Source organism: Stegodyphus dumicola, chromosome 11 (assembly GCF_044657685.1).
Source record: "Stegodyphus dumicola isolate Sdum_Otavi_A_Nest chromosome 11, ASM4465768v1".
Lineage (NCBI taxonomy): Eukaryota > Metazoa > Arthropoda > Arachnida > Araneae > Eresidae > Stegodyphus > Stegodyphus dumicola.
In genome coordinates, this window is record NC_140778.1 from 50415138 (window position 1) to 50442198 (window position 27061).

A 27061-nucleotide genomic window follows, 5' to 3' on the forward strand; every position below is an offset into this window, starting at 1 on the left:
TTTAGTTGAATCTTGCTTGTCTGAGGATTTTTTAAGAGCATATTAAAGAAGTGCAAATGTTGACCATGGTCCAGACCCAAAATGCAGACTGGACAGTTTATTAAAATTTTTGAAATCAGAAGTAGAATCCGAAGAACGCATAAGTTTAGCTATGGCTGGTTTTGGTTTGAAGAACAAAGTGACCTGTGGGATTAAATATATTAAAACTGTTCACGATCGACCATCAACGGCAGCAAGTTTATTCCCAGGCAGCATGCATTCGTAAATTGCACGAGAAAAATACGTGCAATTTACGAATGGCCTTTCGTATAAAAAACGTTCAAGTTGAACGTAAAAATATCATAAAAAGTGTCCAGTGGCAATTACTAAATATTTACGTATATTTTTACGTTATACTATACGTAACTTTTACGTAAAATTTAGGTATATTTACGCGAGAGACTGCTTTTCATTCGCAACTTTTACGTATAATATACGTAAATTTCAGGGATTTACGTATATTTTTAGTAAAAATTTACGTATATTTATCGCATATACGTAAATCTCAATTTTTTGCTTCACGTATGCGTATATATTTAGTAAAAATTTACGTAAATTTCCCGATTTTTTACTGTATATAAACGTATATATTAGGTAAAAATTAAGGTAGATATTCCCCGTATTTTACGGTACAAAAACGTATATATTTGAGAGAAATTAACGTATATATTTCCCGTATTTTACTGTACAAAAACGTATATATTTGATAGTAATTGACCTAAATCTTCCCTATGTTTTCTTTGCATATGCGAATGACTGGTAAAAATTTAATCCGATGTCTTCTCCACTTTACTGTGTATAAATGCACACTTTTTGGTAAAAAATTTGCATAAATCTCCAAATACCTTTTCACTGCATTTTTCGTAAAATGTACTTATTTTAATCTCATATTTTTTATATAAATCTATGCAAAAACTTTCTGCATGCTATGATTAAAAGGTAAAATCATTTTTATATCAAATTCTGACATATCTGCCTTTTAGTTAAGTACAGCAATATGGAATATATCTAACTGGAAAATTTAAATGCACTAGTAAATGCAAAAAAAAAAAAAAAAAAAAAAAAAAAAAAAAAAAAAAAAAATTTTCTATTCAAGAATTACGTAACACCTAAAGGCTGAAAATCACTTTTAATATTTCATTCCAAAGTGACTACAAAATATGCAATAAATTTCGTAAACATCAATTCTATGTTTTAAATCAATTAATGCTATCGTTCATTTGCATTTTTGTTTACTAAATTCATTTCATAAATTTAAATTTAGTAAACAACTGTATACTAAATTCATTATTACTAAATAACACTTTAAATAAATTATTTACTTTTCCGAAGGACATTTTCTTATGTCATGTAAATGAACGATAGCATTAATTGATTTAAAACAGAACTCAGGTTTACAAAATTTATTGCATATTTTGTAGTCACTTTGAAATGAAATATTAAAAGTGATTTTCAGCCTTTAAGTGTTTCGTAATTTTTGAATAGAAATTAATTTTTTTGCATTTAAATTTTCCAGTTATATATATTCCATATTGCTGTACATACCTAAAAGGTGGATATGTAAAAATTTGATATCAAATTAACATTTTATCTTTTAATCATAATATGCAGATTATTTTCGCATAGATTTATATAAAAAATACGAGATTAAAATAAGCACATTTTACGAAAAATGCAGTAAATAGGTAATTGGAGATATGAGATTATGTTTTTCCATTAATTTTTTCTTTAATATTTTTAATAGGTTGTTTCCTAACAATTTAAGCTGGGAGGATGTTGGATTTCAAAACAATGTAGTTTGTATTTTGTATTTACTTTACATTAATTTTATACTTATAATTTTACAATAATTATTACTTTTACCTTTTGACCACTAATAATTGTTGTTAGTTTGGCTTCATGAGAGTGGCAATAGGGCAATTCTTAGAATTAGGTAAACATGTTTCTGTAGTTAGTTAGGCTTACTGAAGATTAATTGTATGTTATATACCTGAGTGATTTTTTTAAAAATAAATGAATACTTTAGAATATAGTAGTCTCTTTAGAGTCCTTGATACGCTGGTAGCGTAATAATTTGACGCGTAAGCGAACAGAGGGTGGCCATTATAAATGGTTTTTGTTCTTTCTGTGCTGTTCTTTAGTTTTTCGTGGAAGTAGATGCCTGGGAACTTCTAGAACCTCTTCTATTTCCATACTGTCTGAATCCGCAGATTCAGAAATCATTCCATCGAGAGCGCTGTTGCTGGGACTTCTATTTTTAGTTAATATTTTTTGTGTGGCAGTTTTGTGTTTACTTTAAATGACTGTTTCTTGTTTTTGTACTAAATGAGCTGACTTTTCTTTTTTCTCGGTGGATGTTGTCGGTTGAGTTTTATTTGGTAGAATCTACGTACCTATTGATGCTTGGGTGGACACTTTACGAGATGATTTAACAGCACTGGCGTATGATTTATTTGGTCGAAGCTGTGTGCTTTGGACTAATCTTCTGGCTTCGGCGTATGAGATTTTCCTAGTAACTTTTGCAGTCTGCACTTCTCTTTCTGATTTCATTTTGGGCACAGCAGTGAGAATGCTCGGTTTTCACCCTTGCAATTTATACACAAAGGCGCAGCGGTACAATTATCAGAATCGTGGCTAATCTGTAAGCATCGGGCGCATTGTGAGGCTGCCACAAGACGTCTTAGAATGGCCGAAACGCTGGCACTGGAAGCATCGCATAGGGTTTGGAATATAAGGTCTTACAGGACAATTTAGGTATCCGGTCTTAATATTCTTAGGCAGATCAGGCATGTTGAAGGTCAGGATCAGGTGAAGGTTTTGAATCGATCAACTTACCTTCCTTACGCATCTTGATTCGCCTAACACCGCAGACGTTTTAACCAGACAGGTCGGATGCGACCTCTTCTTCAGAAGCATACAGAAGCTCGGATTCCGAGATTACACCACGACAATAGTTCAATGTCTTATGTGCTGTTACTGTGACATTCGCTTGTCCAAGTTTGGTTATTTGAAGTAATGATGCAGACTGAATTGCCGAAACTGTATCAATAAGCAAGTCTCCAGAGCGGAGACGCTTTATATTTCTCGGCTCATCAATACAAGACTGGATATATTTATTTATTACGAAAGGAGATACCTTATGGAGCTTGCCAGAAGGACGAGAGATAACAAGGAAACGGGGACTATTGTTAGGATTATTTGCATTTGTATCTGTAGGTACTTTTTAGCAGATTTTTCAGAACTAGCGCTTTGACCGACTTGACTAACTTCGAAGTCATTAATTAGAAAAATTTGAGAGTTGGCCATGTTGAAGGAAAAAAAGATTCGGGTCCAAGGGCCCCGCCCACCACGGAGCTCAACAAGGGAAGACAGATTCCTGTGTTACTGCTAGCTAGACCTGTACACAGACTGAAGCCCCACAGTCGGCTTTCCCGAAAGCAGGTACTCCCGAGAGCTTATCCCCAAGCCACTGACACAAGGACTAGTGACCTGCCGATTGACACCCGTGAGGACGACTAAGATGCCTCCCGTTTAGCTGAAGCAGAGACCAAAGCAGTGTGTTGGGGACAGTACTTTGCCCCACAACTACCAGGACCCTCCTTTCAAGCGACACAGGTCTCCACGCACGGCAAACACGTGGGCAGTTTTCTCGCCACTTCAAAACTTGAGACAAGGGCTGTTCCAGTTTCTTGTGATGAGCCCCAACCTCCGAAGAGGAAAACCACAAGGGAGAATGGAAGGAAAAAAGTATTGTTGCGTGCGTACGGGTTCGTTATGAAATGAATGCACAAGTCCGAGGAAAAATGAACAAAAATTTATTATTATCACAACAAAAATGCTTAAATTTTCTCAAATTATCATGCCGTATTACAATATCTCACAGTAGTTATCTTTTAACTACTCAAATGTCCAATAGAACGTAATTCAAAACAGCTAAAGAACGCCAATCCCCGAATTCGCTACAATCAACAAGAGCAGTTTTCTAAACAACAACAAACTAAGCAACTTCTACGAACTGAGATGTTTTCCTCCTTTTATAAGATTTTAAAATCACGCGCTAGAATTTTCCAGTACTTTCTCGAAATCAAAAAGAGATATTTATTTATTTAATGCACGCGCTCTTGTATTTTCAATTTTCCGGCTTAGCTTTCTTTTAATATTCGTTACGCGCTGCACTACGCGAGAAATAAAACCATTTAATTTATAATTGAACTAACATTAGCTTTTTAAATACCAAATTCGTAACAGTATCAAGTCAGAGGCGAGGAGCCGGAAAAGAAGATAGATCACTGAGGCTCTAGGATCGTGACTCCCTCTCACCAAGAAAGTGATCCTTTGAAGGGCTAGGGTACCTCGGGATTGCCACACCCGTACTCACAAAAGTGAGCCCCTGAGGGGTGTTACACATTGGGAAAACCTTGAAAACGCCCGTGCAGGCATCCCGTTGGCTGGAATTCGAACCCCGGACCGAACGAACTACCTGTGTTCAGCGACTTTACCGCTCGGCCGCTGATTGGTTCACACCCAAACAAGAAAAAAGTGGATGATTTATGCTGAAAAAAAATTTGGAAAATAGAAGTGCATTTTTTAAATCATTTACATCTGTTGTGTCGAAATAAAAAAATGTAATCAAGGATAATCTTTGTATTCGGACGAATTTTATTGTGTACAAGGAAGTATTATTATAAGATAGTATGAAGTGACGTAAGTTGAGGAAAGGTTTCGAAAAAGAGAATTTTCCTTTTTATTTTTTTTTTTTTTTTCAAAAAGAGACATCATATTCATTTCCTAAATAATTTAAATCTGCTGTACTGAAATAGAAATGTAATAGAGAATATTTCTCTATATTTTTTTTATTGTATATATAGGATTTACTACTATTACGTGTGTGTGTGTGTGCCTGTCTCAAAGTACGTATTTCAGTTATGTAGAATAAGCTTATAAGCTCTATAATAAGAAAAAATCAAGCTTATAACGGCTAATTGCGAAAGAAAAATTAGTCATAAATCTCTCTTAATATAAAGAGCAAGTATTTAAACTGACATTAAATTACATTAATTCCATTATCTATTAGAAATAATTATGGCTAATCATCTATTGACGACATCTGTAGGAGATTACTTTCTAAAAGTAACCCCCTCTTTTTTTTTTCAGAACATAAACAAACATTGGTAATGAACATCACCTTTTAAAGACCACCCACCACATGTAAAATCCTCTAAAAGCATGACTGGTTGCATTTAAAGAACACCCATTATTCTTAATAAAATATGTAACATGAATCTTAGTTACACATTTTTTGCCCGTGTGTCAAAATAGTGATACTGTGGTTCTATTACTTTAAAAATGCGTGAAATTAAAAAAGTGGATACTATACAAAAAATGTTATTACATTCAGATACATACCTTTTGAGCAAGTCTGAAATTCATTATTCGGCTCAGCACAGTTTGACTAAGACATTAAATAGTATTAGAAATCAAAAGCTAAGTCAAAGTAAAAACAGTCATCTCCTCTAAACCATTTTAATTGAAGTAAAAACAGGTATTTGCGTTATCGTAAAGTGAACAAAAGTTTTTCGAGCTGCGGATTAAACGGGAAAGAGGGAATTGGTGGGGGGAGGCAGCGGACAAAATGACACTTTTTCGAGCTGAGGATGAGACGAGAAAGGACGAAATGGTACTAAGCCAACAAGACGAGGTCTGGTATTTTATTTTTTATTTAATTAACTATTCATCATAAATTTAAGAGTTAATTAAATTTTTATTTGTCTTTACATTTGTTGAATTTTAACCTTTGTTGCATCATGTCCACTCTAGTAGACAAAAGTTTAAATTTGTTTATTCTTCTGTAAATGCCTTAACACATTCCATTCCTGTGTTTATTCATTCTTTAATATTAGAACTTTCAACTGTCGATCATAGAAGGCTGTATAGTATCACTAAGTAGAGCACTTCTATTTGGAAAATGGCTGCTATTTCTGTTTCCAAGTTAGTACAATTTCTCATAGTAAACATTATATAATATTGCTTATATTTTCTTAGACTGCCATTTTTTTATTCATAATTAGTAATTTTAGACATACTATTTTAAAAGTCAGTTTGAGAAAATTATGAAGTGGTAGATAAAGATCTACCGAAAAGAGTGAATTGAAATCCAAATGTATTGCTTATCAACCCAAAACACCACTGGAAATGTTTATGTTTGGCAAGGAATTTCTAGAACATCTGACATTTGAATCCAATAGGTACAGGTTACAAAATCGTACCAAAATGAATTCAATCACAATCGACGAAATAAAGGTATTTTGGGGGGATCTGTATGTACATGTCAGTTGTAGATTTACCATTTAGAAGATGGTAATGATCACTGCAAATAAGGCAGGAAATGATTTCAAATGCAATGACTGTAAATCGTTGGGAAGAGATTTGTATGCATGTACTTATATGCATACTGTCCACTGTAGTGAACAAAATATTTAAAACGAAATTTGAATAAAATTATTTATTATTATTATTATTACTAAGGTAGAAAAAAGTACTTTAGGTAGAAAAAATACAAACATTTTCGTTTAACTTCTCTAGATTATTTGTATGCAACAAAGGGTTAAGAATTTGGAATTTAGAAATTTGAAAATTAGCTTTAGATATAATAATCTAATTTGAAGAGAACTGAAAAAAATAATAAATTGATAAAAGAACTAATTTTTAGGGGGAAAACATTCTCATAGTAGAAATGAAAGAAGTGACATATGTTTCAATCTCACAAAAAACTGAGATATGAACTATTTAAGGAGTTATCTTTTGACTTTCATTTTCCAACCAATGAAAAATAAACATTACTAAATTTAGGCAATGCAAATGAAGAAGCTTATAATTAAGCATTTAAATATTTAAATTATATACATATCAAAATTTCATCAGAACTTTCTAGCTATAAAAACCAGTTATTTGGATAGAAAACTGCTCAAATCTTTCAAAGATACTCGTAATTCTCTAATTATAGCTTAGTTCAATCATAATGAAATTTGAAGCTGGAATAAGGCTAACATTCCCAGTTACTGTTGCTGATGGTAAGAGAAACTTCAACAATCTTAACATAGTAACAAATTATGAAACATTTTCATTTGGTCACAAGAAACTTTCAAGCATATCCATTCTCTGTATAGAATATGAATTAAATTATCAAATTCTTTCTGGAAAAGATATTGACGGTTTTGTTTTATAAATGTAAGAAGAATTAAATTATATATAAAAAATTACATAATTACTACAGTATTTTTCGCACTATTTACATTTTTTTTTTTTTTTTTTTTTTTATTTTTCAAAAAAGCATTTTTTTAAACATTTCTCAGTTTATACATATAGATCATTATTCATAATATAATTTTCTAAATATATAAAGCTATATTAAAATATTATAAGAGTTAGAATGTTGTGATTTGAAGTAGGTACCTTTGATGAATATGAAAGATTATAACTATCATTAATTTCATTAAACATAGGGTCATGCCTCTGCCTCAGACATAAAAATACCAAGGTAAGGTTCTACTTAGTCAGCATTGTAATATATGTTTTAACAATTCCTCAGTACAACCTAAAAAATACCTACTTCTATTTATAATCATAAAAACACATATAATTTGTATACCTTTCACTAGATAACTTTGAGGCATTATTTAAAATTCAATCAGTTTTTATGATTCAGAGAATGCAAAGAGATGATATAAAGTGAGCTCTGTGCTTCAAATCCCTAATGCATTATTGAACTCCTAAACGTATTCATGACATGTCGTATCCATTGTCATGACCCTGAGCACAAATGTTTGGGACAAGAATATTTGCATCCGATAAATGTTTGATAATACATTCAATTCAAAATGAATTTTCAGAATATATTTTCGTATGTGAAATTTTCAGAAACGGAACATACCTCCATTCATATTAAGAAATCTTATAATGTATTTTGTTTATATCATTTAATGATTATTACCTAAAAATATGTTGCATTACTTAGCTTTCCTGACTGCATAAATTATTTCCTGTTTCATTCTCTCGGAAACAAAATATATTATTATATTTTAACGTTTTTCTGCATACCCAGAAATAAAATAAATCAACTTTAATGTTTTTCCTAAAATAATTTACATTCAGTCTTTTAAATATTTTCAGTAAAAATTTGGACACAATGTGAGCTAATCTGGAAGTTTATAAAACGAGCTCCAAAATAGTCTTGTAAGAGCAGATGTTCCACAAAAGTACGAATGAAATTTAGCTGAACTCAGGGCAGTGGCCACTACATGTTTTGTTATGCTTTTGCACATTAAGGCTTACATTTAATAAGTTTATTGCATCAAGTCTATTGACTCTTATTTTAGATTACAAGTGAATAAATTTTTGTGGAATTAGGCCTTTTCGATACTAGTTCCCACCCTCCCTCCCATTTGGTGTAATCCACGGAGGTAGGAAAGGGAGGAGGGGCCATTCCGCGCTAGAAGTGAAGCACTGCTTTGAAGCTTGGGTCACCAGGCGGGGTGTTCTTTGTTTACATTCAGAAGCTCGCTTGACAAGATTCTGATAGTATTTCGACACACGACAGTTCCATAGAAATCGAAAAAGGGACACTCTTGCATGAAAAAAACATTCATAGTGCGATGGATAATAGCAATTTGTATAGTTTACTGACATTTACGCAAAAATCACATCTTGGTTATTTTTCGATAACTAACAACAGCGATTTTGATTATGAATTTGTTTTATAAAATTCTAAGCTGTTGCACTACAAAAATATAGATTTTAAGAAAATTGCTAAAAGAGATCTGCCAAAATTTATTTTCTAGAAGATTTGAAAAGTTTGAAACTTGATGGCTAAATGTAAATATAAAATTATGTATGTTAAAATATTTGTAATTAGGCACATAGGTCAGATTAAGTTTTTATTAAATAGAGTAACACATGCAAGGGCTATCTGCCTAAAGAGAGAGATGCCATCGTGGAGGAATTTTGAAGAAAAACTGATTTTTGAGTGGGTATTAAAAATAATACTTATAATTTTCATTCAAATTATATTCATATATATTTTTTATGTAAAACTTTCGGGTGTATGCTAAATTAGTGTAAATTACTTTACACGAAAAATATAGTGAATGCACAGAAATTAAAGATTTGCACATGCCGGAAATGATAAATAGGAAATATGTACGGGTATTTATGCATGTGCTTGCAAAAAGCATGTATCTGCCTTTGATAAAATACTTAAATATTCATTAAATTATTTATAAATGTATTTGAAATGAAGAATTTATTAACTTATAAACAACTGTGAAAGTACTGTGAAGAAATCTAATGATTAAATGTATCTAATTTATAATGATTATAAATGTTATCTAAATATATAATAACCTTAATATTGAATTGTAAACATATATTGAAATCCTGTTGACAAATACGTTATAAAACTATTTAAGCAAGAACTGTTCGTATTGGAAAGCAATCTGTTGAAAGGTACTGTAAAGCAAATGCTATGAGATGCACACTTAAGAAAGTAATAAAGAGTTTTGGAATATGTATTGTTGAAATGAAGGGTAAAAAAAAATTACATTTTATAATAACTCAGTTACAAATTTTAAGTAATACTTAAAAAAAAAAAAAAAAAAAAAAAAAAAAAAAAAAAAAAACTTATTTTATTCCCTTTCAGAAATGTTCAGAGAAAGTCAAGTACTATTTAAAGTATTTCGCTAATTCCTAATAATTCTCTAATTTAAAATGAACTGAATAGAGCATTAATTAAATATTGACTTACATTTTTCGATTTAAAAGAAGCCAAAAAATCATGTCATATTTAAGAAAGTATTTTAGGAAGAAGCTCTATAAATAGAAAAGAAATAATGCATAATTTTAATATTAATAATACAATAAACTTTGATCTTAATTTTTGTACCTTAACCGAATCAAATCGAATTAATTTTTTTTTCTAATGTAATTAACGAAAAGTTGTGAAAATATTTCATTCAAATTAAACCATTCTAAGAAAACTGTTCTGTGAAAAGTATAGCATTTAATTCCGTTCAGAATGAAATGTTGTTTAAAAATATGTTGTTTTCACATACTTAGGACTCTGAAGTGTTGTAGAAAAAGAAAATATATACATTTATATGTATATTTGCGACGTAATTACAAAATATTTACACCCGAACGCGTCAAATCCCATAGAACTCAATAGTAAATGACCCAATGTTTTGGTCACCACGTAGGGATCGCCGGTGCTTCAGAGCAGGGTACGGAGAAACTTGTTTAGGGCGACTCCTTCTTACTTCCTACCTCCATGGTGTAATCTTTACCGTTTCTAAATGATGTCATCTGGTGTGACCGCACCGACTCTATTGGCAACGCTCATGGGACTTCAGGTGATTTTAGATTGCTTTAATTTCAATTAAGATGCAGACGTAAATAATCTAAGTCCTTATATCCATCATCTGAGAGTGAATTTTTATTACTGGAAAACAACTATAACAGAAAAAAAAAAAAAAAAAAAATGCAGGATCTTTTCCGTCAGTATGATCCCCATTGTTCAAGTTCTGTTGCAACGATTTGTTGAATATTTCCTGAAATAAAATAATTATCCCTTTTCTCCAACAGATCTATGAGTTCTTTCACTTTCAGAGTTAGGGTCAAATCTTTTAGGTATTACTTGAAGAAGAAGTCTATATTGTTACATCAGTGTTCAAGTACACTGCTTAACTTCGTTTATGAAGAGGAAAATGCTAAAGCAATTTCATTGTTGCTCTCATTATTACTAATATCAAAATTACTGAAGGTCAGAAGTAATTGTCATGAACTAAGGATTTTCCCCTCTAGCCTTGTCAGTTATTTCTCTTAAACTAGCTAGTTTAATTTGTTTTAGATATTTATGCAAAATCTCACAATTTTCCCCTCATTACATACTTTGCCAAATTTCCCAGCCAATGTTGAGCTTATGATAGCTCTTCTTCTTAAATGAAGTTACTTTGGTACTTTTCCATTAAGCACCTACCACACATCTTATAGGTAAATAATATGTGGGTATTTAATTATTCTTGTTTTACACGCACAGACACAAATGGTGCTATCAGTCTATTTAGTCCATAAATGGTGCTATCATTAGTTATTTATTATAGTCTAGAAATAGTGCTATCATTAGGTCTCGACATGTGTTTAGCTTCTCTTTCACCGGTGCCAAAAAGGGTGGCATGCACATAATAGAAAAGTACTGTTACTTTAAATACTAAATCCAGATAATTGAATAAAAAAGCATTATTTACCACCATTGTAAAGTTGTATTTATGTAAACTGAGAAAAAAACAGTTATTGCATCACTACTCATGTTGTACTCATCGAATTCTTCCTCACAAATAAGAAACAACAAAAATCTCACATAGAAGTTTAAATAATAATAATTATCACATCATAAGAAATGTCAAATATATTCAAACTGCCAAAAATTTCATCTAACACATTATAATTCTTTTTCATTAAAAATATACTCCTTTGGGCCTGGGTTCAAATTCTAGAGGAGGCATGGATGTTTATAACTGTAGAATATATGTGTGGTATGCAAGAATTTAAAATATTAGTGAGCCAAAAGTCCTCTTGAATGGTTTGGTGGCAGGGAACAAGAAATGGCAGACACTCAGCTGAATCCCCGGGGGAGGGGAGTTCTCCATCAAAATTTGAATGGACCTGCGGAGTTAATGCAGCAGAATTATACCTGCATGACCAATAGTTAAATTAATATTCTACCACATGATGAAATGATGCCTGGAAGTGGATTTGGAAAGAAATGAAGGACAGAAGATATTCTGCTAGTGCCATGTCATTTGAATTAGTTTAACAGCAACATACAGTCTATTCATTTTAAAGCAGGCCGGAAACATAATAATTATTTTAAGTTTTGTACCTTTATTATGACTTTACTGTTTAATTCTGTCTGTTGCTACATTTGTTTTACAGTGAGAATCAAGTAATAGAAAGTAAAATAAAATAAAAGAAATGCAAAACTCAGAAAATGATTTTTTTAAAATCTGTTTTATAATAAATACACTGTGTTGTGAGAATAACACAACATATTACATTACCTTTTTGCAAAAATTACATTGAAAGAAATGTTTAATAAAGTAAACAAATAAATATTAAGCCTTTTTTTTTTTTTTTTTTTTTTTGGTAAATTTTGATACCCTTTAAGCTTTATTATTTCCTAAATCACAATTTCATATTTTTAATTTTATAATTTCTACATGCCATCTGACTAGATTTATATTGATGATCTAATATACGGAAAAAATCCCAAATTCAGAATTCCCGATGTTCCAATGAGTCTGGATCTTGGACTTTGTACTATATTTTCAGTTAATGATGTATGACTATTAAACTCACTGATTACTTATGAAAGACAGCAGACAAAATATTTAAACAAATTTTGCTATTTCCATATTAAATAGTTAAATACTGTTCTAAATAATCTTACATAAATATAAATACTACTGTTTGTCTCAATGAGATAGCATGTTCGTATCTGTGTTTTATAATATATTTTTGTATGAATAAATCTGGATGTATGTGCATGTAGACACAATTACACATTTCTAAAGAAAAGCTTATTCCAGAGCAAAACATACTCCTTTCAGTTAATGATGTATGACTATTAAACTCACTGATTAGTTATGAAAGGCAGCAGACAAAATATTTAAACAAATTTTGCTATTTCCATATTAACAAAACTATCTTGGTGCAATTTGGTGGTTTTTTTTTTTTTATTATTTTTTTTTTATTTTATTTTTTTTATTTTTTTTTTTTTTTATTATTAGATGAACACTATTTAGTTATTAGAAGTCACTGATTGGCTGGAAAAAGGTGGGGAACTACTTTTATACAAGTCCTCAGTTGGCGACAAATTTCTCGACAAACCACGGTGCTATATTACAATCTAAATTTTTTTATCTACATTTTTAACTTTAAGCCTAAAATGTCTGCAGAAACCACATTTTTAAAACACAATTTATGCCAAATATCCCCAACAAAATATTTAGATAGCTGAATCGTAAAGTTTCTAACCCCTGGCAAAATTATGAGAGACAATAATTTTCTGCACCTATCTTTATATGGTATATAATAAATATTATAATATATTCAAATATTATGTTGATTTGCTTGCTTGTATTCCCGCAGTGCATGCGGTACTAGGTGCTGCACCACGTAGCGCATTCAAAAGCAAAGAAACATAGGAAGTTTTTATGTTTACGCACTGCGCACTAATTGAAAATCACGCTTTATATGCATGGCCTACTGGAGAAGCACAGCATACTATAGCACTGAGACAAGTACAGCTATTTTTCCTGCACTTGGCATTCAGAATCATCTGAAGGTACGGTTTATTAAGCGTTGTGTTAGAGCGGGAACTTACATGCTAAAGCGCTTTTGGTTTTTTAACTGATTAACTGGCCATATGATTTTGCAGAAGGTTAATGTTTAAATTTATATACTGTAAGATTTTGTTTTTATGGAAATATAAAAGAAGTATTTCATCAGTATAAAAGGAAATATTTTAGTGTGGTAAAGTAATTTCGGTGATGTATTATATTTATAGAAATAATTCGCTGAAAAAACAATTTTGTTTTGTTAGACAAAAAAGAAACGAATTTTAACAGAACAGTCCAAATTTTGCCATTCATTGTGTCTTACAGACAGTATATAAGTTATTTATCTGTCTAATACCATATCCCTGGTTTTGTTTTTAGAAATTGTCAAGATGTTTTTCGCAGAATATATGATTTCCAAATGTTAAAAAGAATTAGCAAATATAATTTAATCCACTGACCGAACAAGAAACACTTCGTTCTATTGTGCCAGCGTGCAGTGAAATCTTCTGCACGTGGAATAGACGTTCGGTTTGTCGGCACCTGATGACTGATGACTCATCCTGATGTCATCAGGCTGATGATGAGGCACCGCAGCGGCGGGCACCGTGTGGTGCTCGTGGAAGCCCGAAGCGTTGCTTTTTCGCCACCGATATGACACCATACAAGACAAGACATGATTTTTGCCTCAGTGCTAGTAGAATTCTCGTAAGTTTAGCTGTTTTTATAGTTATACCTCGACTACTCGTAGGTAAATACAGTCAAAAGTCGTTAATCCGGACTCGTCGGGACTTCGGCGATTCCGGATTATCGATTTTTCTGGATTATAGATCATCAGTTTAAATCTCGTAAGATGGCATGCAGAAATTCTAAAATTAAAAATATGAAACCATAATTTATGAAATAAAGTATAATTATGATCTAAAGGGTAACAAAATTTACAAAAAAAAAAAAAAAAAAAAAAGCTTAATATTTATTTGTTTACTTTATTAAACATTTCTTTCAATGTAAGTTGTTTAAGTTGCTTCGTTTTATGTGATAATACTTTCTCTTTAATTCTATAAACAGACATAATTCTCGTTCAGTTACAAAGTTCCGCTGTTCAAGTCTCGTTAATTGCTGTGCCGAGAATACCGACTAACTTGTCAATCGAAATTTTTTCGTTTTCACTAACCTCTCTGTCACATTCTTCATGTCTTTATCCATTTTTTGCAGCAATTCCACTTTTTGTTTGTTGGACATCGAAACATACTTTCGTTTTGTAGATCCTTTGGAAGTTCCAGCATCGGAAATTCTATTTGACATAATCGAAAGTTTCAAGTTTACTTTTATAAAATTGCTCTTACAGTCTGCAAAAAATAATAAGCGGGATCCAATTCGAAGTTTAAGGAACAACGCAATCATTAACATTAACTGAAATATATAATTAGATAATTTTAGCTTACACCGTCCATTATACATTAAACGCGCAGGCGAAAACGTATTCTGCACTTGCGCGCACACGCATATGCGCAGTAGTCAAGGTCTTACGCGCACACGTAAAACGCCTGTGCGCATGTGCCAACGCGGCGCATGCGCAGAAAGTTTTTAGCTTTGAGGTCCGGATTATAGATCATTCCGGATTATGGGTGTCCGAATTAACGACTTTTAACTGTATTTTATTTATTGTATTCTTTAAATTTATATTCATAATAAATAACCCATTTCAGAATGGAGAACTCAGATGTCTCAATAATTAAAGATTTATTGGAAAATCCATTTTCAAGATGAGACGTTACTACAAAAAAAAAAAAAAAAATAGTTAAATTAAGAAGACCGATGCCGGATATCATTCTATCGTCAAACATTAAGATTAAAAGACAACAGTGTGTACGACATTTTCAAACATCTATGTACGAAAAATTTAAATTGTTAATCGTTTGTAGTGAATTGAATAAGTTGTACTGGTTGGCCATGTTTACTTTTTGTTGTAATTGAAAAGGACAAGAATATTTGAACAAAACAAGGCTACAGTGATTTAAACTATCTCCACGAAGCTGCAAAGAAACATGAAAAAACGCAATCTCACATAAATGCCATAATACTATTAAAAACATTAGGTACCGCCAGGGTAGATTTAATGTTAGATCAAAAAAGGCTTCATCGATTGTTCAACACAATGAAAAAGTAACAAGAAATAGAAATATTCTCAAGAGATTAATAGATGTAGTTTGTTACTTAGCAAAACAAGAAGATGCATTTCGTGGACACAATGAGAATATAAATTCCCTAACCCATCTAAGAACTGCAATAACTAACTAATCACTACTGCATCTAAAAACTGTATTTTCTAGAACCTCTAATAGGATACAAAATGATATCATTGCATTGATAAAAAATATTGAAATTTCAGAAATTAGAAATGAGGTAAAAGAAACGCTATTCGTTGCTATTATGCTGGATGAAACATCTGACATATCTCACAAATCGCAATTATCGGTTGTGCCATGATATGTTAATAATTGTAGTGCATCAGTGGAAAAATTCTTGTTTTTTTTAAAGATGTTAATGGTGATTGTTCAGCGGAAGCTTTGTGTAATGTTGTGCAAGAAACAATTTTGAGTTGGGGGTGTGAGAATAAACTGGGGCAGCAGTCATGGCAGGAGCACTGAATGGGACGCAGAAAAAAGTATAAGACATTTTCCCAGAAGCTATGTTTGTGCCTTGTTGCACACATGAACCTAATTTAGTTCTGTTCTATTTCTGGCATAGTCTCATTTTTTTCGATATCTACAACAAGAAATCATGTTTTAAATGAAATTATTAAAAGAAAATTTCCAAACTTAGCAACAACACGTTGGAACTATTCATCTTGTTTGGTAAATACCATAAAAAGCGAAAGGCAAGGACTATCTGATTTATTTGAAAATATTATTGAGAATCCAGAAGGCAGGGATAACAATACAATTAATATTGCAAAGAGTTTTCACATGTTTTTTGAAGAATTTAACGGTAATTTTCTTCTAAATATTTTTGCCAAAGTGTTTAGTTATACTGATGTTCTATTTGATATTTTACAAAACAAAACAAACAAACAAACAAAAAAACTAATTTAGATATAGCATATTCTAGTCAAAAAGTAGAGGAAGTAAAAGATGCAATTCAAAATATGCGGACTTCTGTTGCATTTGATGAAGTTTATGAAGAGACTATTTCTGTAGTGGGTCCCCCAAATTTGAAAAACGTCGTGTAAATTTACAAAACTCAAGTGTAGACCAACACCAACATTTTAAAAATTTATATTATGAAATAATGGACACTATTTATTGTCAGTTAGATGTCCGTTTTAAAAATTAAATTCACTCAAATTTTTTGAACTATTGAATTTCAGTTTTTTAAGAAATATCAAAGTAAATTTCCAGATGAATGCCTTAATTCGTCAAAGAACGCTTATGCAAAACATTTCGATTTCATAAAGCTAACCAATAAATTATGTGTTCTTTATCGTAGTGAGTCATACCATGAAATGAATTTATCGAAACTTATTCAGCATATAATGCTGAATGATTTAACAGATGCCCTAAGCGAAGTAAATGAATTGGCACATTTAATTTGTACAATTCCATTTTCAACTGCTTCTGTGGAGAGATCATTTTCAGCATTGAAAAGAGTAAAAAATTATGGGTTGATCTTTACATTATGGTAACTTGGCGATTTTTTGGCGAAAATTTTGCGACCAACTCTCCTACAGCAACCCTCTATTTTTTTTTCCCCGCTGCCATTTTGTCTTCACGAAGTAAAGACATGTTTCTTTTCTTTTTATCTCCTGAACACTTCTTCCAACAATCTACTAGCCGAATTACACTCATGCTAGAAATTTTATCAAACAAAACTGCTTAATCATGACAAATATTCACTGCAAAATTAGAAAAAACTGCACAATACCATTCTCCTTACGCATTTTTCAAAATAACACATACACATAAACCATGTACACGCCGACTTATTTTTACTTAAAAAAACATCCCAGAATTGCACAAAAATGGCATTGCGCACACTCTTCACTATATCCATGTACACTGCTTTTTTCTCATAAATTACAAAAATTTCACGAAAATACATGACAATTTTCTCAATCTTTAAACCCGGTAAAAAGAACATATATGAAATTACCTGATCGCGAAAAAGTATTTACCCTTTACAAATATCAACATTTCCACATATAAAATAAATAAAATATCCAAAAACTTTTACCTCTAAATCATCTATTACATTATACACGTCACCAACGAATTCATACCGAAAGCATTACAAATACTTAGTATCAAATATTTAAATTATTTCCATGCACGTTTATTTCAACTTAAACGTATACCAAATTCCTACAAGCATAAAATTCACAAAATAGCTATCATTTCATTAAAACATCACTAAACCATGTACACGTCGACTTATTTTTACTTAAAAAAACATCCCAGAATTGCACAAAAATGGCATTGCGCACACTCTTCACTATATCCATGTACACTGCTTTTTTCTCATAAATTAAAAAAATTTCACGAAAATACATGACAATTTTCTCAATCTTTAAACCCGGTAAAAAGAACATATATGAAATTACATGATCGCGAAAAAGTATTTACCCTTTACAAATATCAACATTTCCACATATAAAATAAATAGAATATCCAAAAACTTTTACCTCTAAATCATCTATTACATTATACACGTCACCAACGAATTCATACCTCAAGCATTACAAATACTTAATATCAAATATTTAAATTATTTCCATGCACGTTTATTTCAACTTAAACGTATACCAAATTCCTACAAACATAAAATTCACAAAATAATTATCATTTCATTAAAATATAATTAAATTCAAAAACACTACTTAAAATATAAATGAGCACATACATTAAATTAATAAAAATTACCTTACAATCCTAATTACTTTAAACTAAATCATTGCTAATAACAATTTTACCAATAATACCAAATTCCTTTCCACCTTACATTTACAACAATGCATAAAAATAATATCCTCAAATAATTAAAAATACTAACTTACCTAATCTTCTTCAGAATCTAGATTACGTGGTGGATACACTTTTCTTACTTCTGTTTCAGAATCTTTAAAATCATACTTATCTTTCAAAGCAAGATACCAGGTAAAATAAATAACATAATAAAACATCTTTATTTCTCTCTCGTACAACCTTAAAAAACATTTATTACTATCCTTTTCAATACCACTAAATACCCATTTCGAATTCACTTTACTTATGGCCATGGGATCCAAAAATTCACAAACACTATTTCACACAACACAGAATAAAATCAAATACAAAATTGCCAGATTTTTTCCCGATTAAAGAACAGTAATTCGTCCATTAATATCACATAACATATCCCATGATCTCTCATTTCCCTCACACAAAATAATGCGTAATCAGAACTGAATACTACTCACATTCTTAACAAAGTCTAACTAACCTAATCTTCTTCCGAATCTTCCTTACATGGTGGATACACTTTTATTATGGATTCAATAAAATTACTGAACGATTTTTTTTTTCCAAATTTGATAGAATTTGATAAAAAAAAATTCTCTTTATCACATCTACAATTCACTTTAGACAGTGCCATACAATCCCAAAATTATTCAACCCTACTTCACACAACACACAATGAAGCTTAATACAAAATAATATACATCCACAAATACTTGTCCAAATTCCCCCCTTTTCCGATTAAAGAAGCGTAATTCGTCCATTAATATCACATGACATATCCCATGATCTCTCATTTCCCCCACACAAAATAATGCGTAATCGGAACTGAGTACTGCTCACATTATTACTAAAGTCCCAGGTAGTAACCTTTATCGCCTCCAAAATGTCGCCAAACTACCAGTTGCGATATTGTAAAGATCAACCAAATTATGCAAGCAATACAATGAGCCAGGATAGATTAAGCAATTTATCTCTAATAACAATAGAAAAAGAAATGTTACACTTATTACAGTCATAACCAGAGTTTTATGTTCATGTAATTGATGATTTTGTTAGTAATACGGATAGACATATAGATTTTGTGTACAAATGAATAATAAAAAGTTAAAGAAGTGTTTAATGTACATTTTTATGGCTTTATTATTCTTATTGTTGTTGCTCTCTGTACACCCTGCATGAAAACCTACCGCACGCCACTGCTTTTAACATAAAAAAAAAATAACAGAGAATTGCACAATCTATGCAGGGTAGGAATCTAGGAATTACGCACACCTGACTAAAAATAAATTAACATAACAACAATAAATTTCAAATAATACCATGTACACAGCATTCTGTTTTAACTTAAAAACACATCAGCGGATTGCACAATCTAGGCATCGCACACTGCCTCAGCATTGTGCATATTTCAACAAAATAAACTAAAATAAATTACAAATAATTCAAGAACAAAAATAATGATAGAAATTCATAGGAAAAAAAAAACAATGAACATAAATAATATTTTACTAATATTTAATATTTAGCACTAGTTATCGAGCAACGTCTCAGCTGCCACTGAAATTGCCAAAAGAACCTAATAATCAGAAAGAGAAAGTGTTTTCCCCGGGGAATTACTTTTAACCTCAGGCGATCAAAAAAAAAAAAAAAAAAGACAAAACTTGGCCTTTTGTGGTTTCAGTAACAAGTTATTTGAAAGAAATAATGATTTTTTTTAAGTGTATAGAAATGATCACAAAATTTGACCCTATGATGTCTGTATGTATTAATAAAATTCAAACTTAAAAAAATATGCTTCATTACTTTGAAGATAAAATTCAAAATGAAACAATTAGCTTATTAGGGAGATAATATAAAGCAAATTAATTTAAGTAATGTCAAACAGGCAAAGTATTTTTCTATTTTACTTGATTTTACCGCTGATGCCAGCCATCAAGAGCAGATATTAATTTGTATCAGGTATCTTAATTTAGAAAATACAGACATGAGTACTGAAGAAAGGTTTTAGTATTTTGGTGTTAGAATTGATATGACCGCTGAAGAATGAACAGCATTCTTATTAAAGAATTTAGTGAAAAATGGTTTAGATATTAGTAATTTAAGCAGGCAAAATTATGATAATGGTTCAAATAGGACAGGTAAACAGTTTTCGAGTAATTATGCTCAAATCGAGGCTTTTCTGAATTAAAAAGTTAACCTGAGTTTAACATAATACGTAACTGCACTCACTCTTTTCTGTGTAGAAAAATAATAACAATGCACAATCACAAAAAAGATAAATGTTGCATACATTACTACTATTGCAATAGTAGACACAAAATAAGGATTAAGCAATCTGTCAAATGCGTCTACCCTTACATATGCATTGGTATCACATATTTTCACGTTTAAATAAGACAGAAGAGAACCCACAGACGAACTATTGCCCTGGTTATAACTTCCGGTCAAATAAGACAATATGCTAGGAGGAAGAGGCACTCAGACCTGGCAGTCTGGAGGCTGCCTTAACGCAGTTAAAACCCCAATCCCTAGAGGCAATCCAAGAGGCTGCTAACCTATCGGATGAGCTAAGACTAAGCTGAGGTGACAGGAACACTCAGCAACTCACATTACACATCCCCATTCTGGAAAGATGTTAAAAACATCTGCCATCAACAGGGGCCCCAAACCCGAACAGCAGAACATAGTCACTTACACATTGTCAGACAGAATGGGCCACTAATCTTGCCTGCTAACACTACGCCATGGTATACAGATGTTGGCTTTAAGCACCCCCAGGGGAAACCTATATTAACGACTTTTGACTGTACACAGTGATCTGTTTTGGTGTAAAAGAACACAGTGGATGCTGTGAGTTAGGTTCGTGCAGTACTTGGCTATCGAGGAAAAACATTTCCTTTAGAGAACAAACTTCCATTTAGAGAATTTTCAGCAAAATTCTGTGTTCTTGCTGTCATTTGCACACAAATTCCAAAGGCCATATTTTAAAATTAAGGCGAAAAGTACAACAATTTGTTTATAGAAACTGTTGATTACAACAAAAAAGAATGCACACAGAATGGCAAAGTTGCTCGATTGAAGGATTGTTGGAAGATTGGTTGCAAGCATATTTGCCAGAAATTCACATATACAGTAGAATTCCAGAAATATGCAAAGCGTGGGATCAGAGGATGTGTGGATTTTACGACAGAAAAAATAAAGCATAATATTCAGACTAAAAGTGCAAAATGAATAAGGCGTATTAAATACATTTACTTAAATTATTATATACATTATTGCAATAATTTATTACATGCATTAAATTATTATTACCTATATAAATTGATTATATTATTCATTATATTATAAGTACACAGCATCGAGGTTTGCCGATTTCGCTTCATGCAAAGATTTCTAGTTTTGGATTCAGGTGTTAGAATCATTATTGCTGTAAAATTTCAACAGCATTTCTTTATTTTTGCCTATATCATACACAATCGTGCCACAATTCCATACCATTCTGCTATAAATTGAGGAGTAGCACAAGCTTCCATCTTTTGCAGAATTTGCACTTTTTGCGTTACCGTCAATGCAACGTGTTTACGTATTTCAACGTTGCAAGCAGTAAAATCACAAGTGCGTTTCTTATCTGTCATTGTATTAAAAAGGGCTGAAATTTAAAATATTCTTAATTTATCCACAAAATATCTGGATAATAAAAAGGCAGCACTAAACAATCTCGTGAAATGAAATAACAAAGCTCAGAAAATACGACAATGTGAATCGTGAACTTGAACAAAAAAGAGTTGAGTGAATCATCTGCTTTTTTACCTCGATGCAGATTAGAGGGAAAAAAACTTATTTATTTTATCTAATTTTTTTTAAAACTTTTTTCTGTCAAAATTTGGTATTTCTGTTTTGACTCATTATTATTTGGTAATTATGATGTCATTATTCGGTAAGTATTTTTTCTTCGATATTTCATACTCAATATTGCGTTTCCCGGAACCTATAAACTGAATGTTTATATTCTGAGGGGCAACGCGGATTTCCGGAGTTGGCGGATTTTCGGTATTTGACTGTAATTAAAATATGGCAACTTTTATTACAGTAGTGGCATTAACATGCAAGTACCGAAAAACAACCTTAGTTTTCCAAGAAATTTCAATTTCGTTCAAAAACACTACAAGTTGTATACTGGCTGTGCTGTGTCATCAAGAACTTGATCCATAATCACTGTTGTTAACATAGGATACTTTCAAAAATCTAAAGTCTAAGCAATCTTAGCATCAAAAAGGCAGTTCAAGAGGTTAATGAAGAGAAAAATACATAAATCTTATAGTACTAAAGATACCACAAAAGAATATACTTTTCATTTCGTACTTTTTACAAAAATGAAGAGAAAAGTGCATTACAGTGTAAATGAAATTTTCATTCCAGTTAAAATGTTCAATGCTTCAAACTTTTAAAACAGTTCAAATGATTACTACATGGATGGGATGAATGTGATATTCATTGAATTAGTACTCGACTCAGAATAGTATAATCAGTCTCTACATTTTCACTGTGCAAATATGAGGATCTTTCATTACTAGTTAAATACCAAGAAGAAGAAAATGTTGCTTTAATTTAGAAATACTTTAAAATGACTTCACTTTTTTTGTCAACAAGTTTTTCTCTTGCGGAAACAAATACATGATTTATTAAGAATTTAGATGAAATGACAAGTTAAACATGTATCATTACAAAGATATTTCGGTTTAATCCCAGTATTCGGTGCACACGGGACTTGGCTACTTTATGATGAGCAGTAAAAACGGGACATATACGATGAAATAGTAAATGGGTCATTCAAAGAATATACAGTCAAAAGTCTTTAATCCGGACTCGTTGGGACTTCGGCGATTCCGGATTATCGATCATCAGTTTAAATCTGGTAAGATGGCATGCAGAAATTATAAAATTAAAAATATGAAACTGTAATTTATGAAATAAGGAGCAATTATGATCTAAAGGGTATCAAAATTTACAAAAAAAAAAAAACCTTTATATTTATTTGTTTACTTTATTAAACATTTCTTTCAACCCACGCATGTGTAAAGCATACATTACGCATAGTCGAAATTAGAAAATTGCAACCAGAAAACTGTTTCATGTGTATTAGTGATATTTATAATGACGAGGAAGTTGATTTAAATCATATCATAGACAGAGTACATCAAGATGAAATACTATGTACATTTAGTACGGAATTATAAGCTAAATAAAATAAAAACATCTGCTCTGAAGATAAGGACAGTGCTGACAGATCAACTTTCAGTTCATTGCGCACTGCTACGTTCCCGCCCCCCCCCCCCACAGAGCAGCATGAAATTGATAAACAGATTTCAGAATGGTTAGAGAAACAAAGGATATGCCTTTATCCATTTTTTGCAGCAATTCCACTTTTGTTTGATGGACATCGACACATACTTTCGCTTTGTAGATCTTTCTGCAGTTCCAGCATCGGAAATTCTATTTGATAAAATCGAAAGTTCAAGCTTACTTTTATAAAATTGCTCTAACAGTCTGCAAAAAATAATAAACCAGATCCAATTATAAGATTAAGGAACAACACAATCTGCAACATTAAATGAAATAGATAATTAGATAATTTTAGCTTAGCTCATACCGTCCGTTATACATTAAACGGGCATGCGTTAACGCCTATTCGTGTGCGTGAACACATTATGCGTTGATGCATGCGCAGAAAATTTGTAGTTTTGAGGTCCAGATTATAGATCATTCCGGATTATGGGTGTTCGGATTAACGACTTTTGACTGTATATAAGTTATACATAGACATTCTTTGGGTCATTTCTGGTGTTGCATTAACTTTCAAAATCACGCAGAGGCTGCACCGTATACTAGGATTTTACCGATATTTCTTTATAGCAGGAACAATACATTGCTGCACAGATAAGTAAAAGTTCTTAGTAATCAAACCTTTCCATATAAGACACTGGCCTTCTGTTAGCTGCAGGCATGCATCTTTCATTTTTTCTGTCATATAAGTGATTTGTTACACATGTAAATCATGGAGTTTCTCTCTAGCAACAAAAAGTATAATCTTTTTTAAATTAGAATTTTTAGTAAATGAATTATTACATACCTCAGAAACATGAGGTTTCTTCCCCATGTGAATAAGCATATAACTTAACTTATCCTTGCACCTAAATGACTTATTACATATCTTACAGATGTAAGGTTTCACTTCTGTGTGAATAAGTGAATGCTTTTTAAAAATAAATTTTAAATGACTTATTACATATCTCACAAACATGACATTTCTCTCCTGCATGAATAAGGATATGGTTGTTTAAATTAAATTCAGCAAACGACTCATTTTATACCTCACAAACATAAGGTTTCTTTCTTGTGTGAATAAGTACATGTTTGTTAAGAATACCTTTCAGAGCAAATGACTTATTATATATCTCACATACATGAGGATTTTCTCCTGTATGAATAAGCATATGGCTTTTTAAACGACACTTTTGACCGAATGACTTGTTACATACCTCGCACACATGAGGCTTCTTTCCTGTGTGGATAAACATATGGCTTTTAAAGTGACATTTTTGAGTAAATGAATTATTACATATCTCGCACACATGAGGTTTCTCTCCTGTGTGAATAAGTACATGTTTGTTTAAATCACCTCTTTGAGTAAATGACTTATTACATATCTCACACAAATGAGGTTTCTTTCCTGTGTGATAAAGCATATGGGTTTTTAAACAACTCTTTTGACCAAACGACTTGTTACATACCTCACATATATAAGGTTTCTCCCCTGTGTGATTAAGCATATGGTCATGTAAACGATTCTTTCGAACAAATGACTTATTACATATCTCACACACATGAGGTTTCTCTCCAGTGTGAGTAAGTAGATGTCTTTTTAAACTAGACTTTAAAGTAAATGACTTATTACATATGTCACAAACATGAGATTTCTCTCCTGTGTGAATAAGTATATGATTGTTTAAACGACTTTTTTGAAGAAATGACTTATTACATATCTCACACACATAAGGTTTCTCTCCAGTGTGAGTAAGTAAATGTCTTTTCAAAATACATTTTAGAGTAAAGGACTTATTACATATCTCACAAACATGAGATTTCTCTCCTGTATGAATAAGTATATGATTGTTTAAATTGCGTTTGCCGGCAAATGACTTATTACATATCTCACAAATATGAGGTTTCTCTCCTGTGTGAATAAGTACATGTTTGTTTAAATCACCTTTTTGAGCAAATGACTTATTACATATCTCACACAGATGAGGTTTCTCGCCTGTGTGAATACGCATGTGACTGTTTAAATCACCTTTTCGAGTAAATGAATTATTACATATCTCACACACATGAGGTTTCTTTCCTGTGTGAATAAGCATATGTCTGTTTAAATCATAGTTTTGAGCAAATGACTTGTTACATACCTCACACACATGAGGTTTCTCTTCTGGGTGAAAGAGTATATGGTTGTTTAAATGACCTTTTTGAGTAAAAGACTTGTTAAATACCTCACACACATGAGGTTTCTTTCCTGCATGAATAAGCATGTGTATGTTTAAAATGCTCTTTCGTCCAAATGAATTCTTACAAGCCTTACACACAATTTTCTTCTCTGGTATGTACATGCAGATGTTTGTCTAAAATACCATACTGTCTAAATGACTTCTTGCATACCTGAGACAAGAGGTTTGTTTCCTGTGTCAAAAACTATATAATTGTTTAAATAACTCTATTATTCTAAATGAGTTGTTACACGCGGCATACACATGATAAATACATAGAATATTTGTCAAGCATATGGACTTTGAAACTTGAGATGTCGGCAAATGATGTATTACATACCTCACATTATGATTACATCATATCCTGCAATAAGAAGCAAATGCAGATTCATTTCATGCTTCTGTCTAAATGAGGTTTACATACCTCGAATGCAGGAGGTATTTTTGTTCGGTAATTCGAGCTCTTTTAAGAAGTTTCTTTCTCCGCATTACATTTTCTAATATACCTTGTACTCATATATAGTGGAAAACCTCTGAGGGTCACTTGGGAAATATAAGATAGCACTGAAGGCTTATACATGGCATTTTGCGAGATATTAAAATTTCAGGATAGAAGGTGGAATGATCAGAGTTAAGTAAAGTAGATGGTGCATGTATTGGCTTCTGACACCAAATTAATCATTATAATTAGAACTCCGTTTTCTTCAAATAACGTTAATCCACATTTTAAATCAAAATAATCTTTATTGAATATTTTAACAACCGTAAACAATTTTTCGAACAACAAAACTGAATAATATTTTTGTTGCCATTCCGAAAAGACAAGACAAAGTAGACAGATGTCTTGTTTTGCATCCGCTAAGTCTTTCTGCCCCGATGGGCGAAAAATCCAACGAGATAATATACTGGTAGAGAGCGTATTGCAACCTTCAACCGGTTCCAACATTAGTGTCACGTGACTGCTGCGCGAATTCCGAAAGTGCGGAAATACTTTACATTGCTTTCTATGGGACGAAAGACTGCTGCTCTGCTTGGTCACATAAAATTTAAGTAAAAATGGTTATTCGCTGCAGCGCCTACGGATGTAAAGAAAGTT

The 27061-nt window shown here is 31.7% G+C and overlaps 1 protein-coding gene across 1 annotated transcript; it reads right to left on the bottom strand.

Moving 5' to 3' along the window:
- Positions 1–19539: 19539 nt before the first annotated feature.
- LOC118205881 (uncharacterized) lies at positions 19540–26805 on the bottom strand. The gene has a single exon (XM_035378154.2). It carries the CDS (start codon positions 26086–26088, stop codon positions 24790–24792), a length of 1299 nt encoding a protein of 432 aa, XP_035234045.1. The 5' UTR covers positions 26089–26805; the 3' UTR covers positions 19540–24789.
- Between the last annotated feature and the right edge of the window lie 256 nt (positions 26806–27061).

Bases quoted from the DNA above. Each gene is read 5' to 3' on its own strand.
- LOC118205881 (XM_035378154.2), bottom strand. From the start codon at position 26,088: ATGTACATACCAGAGAAGAAAATTGTGTGTAAGGCTTGTAAGAATTCA.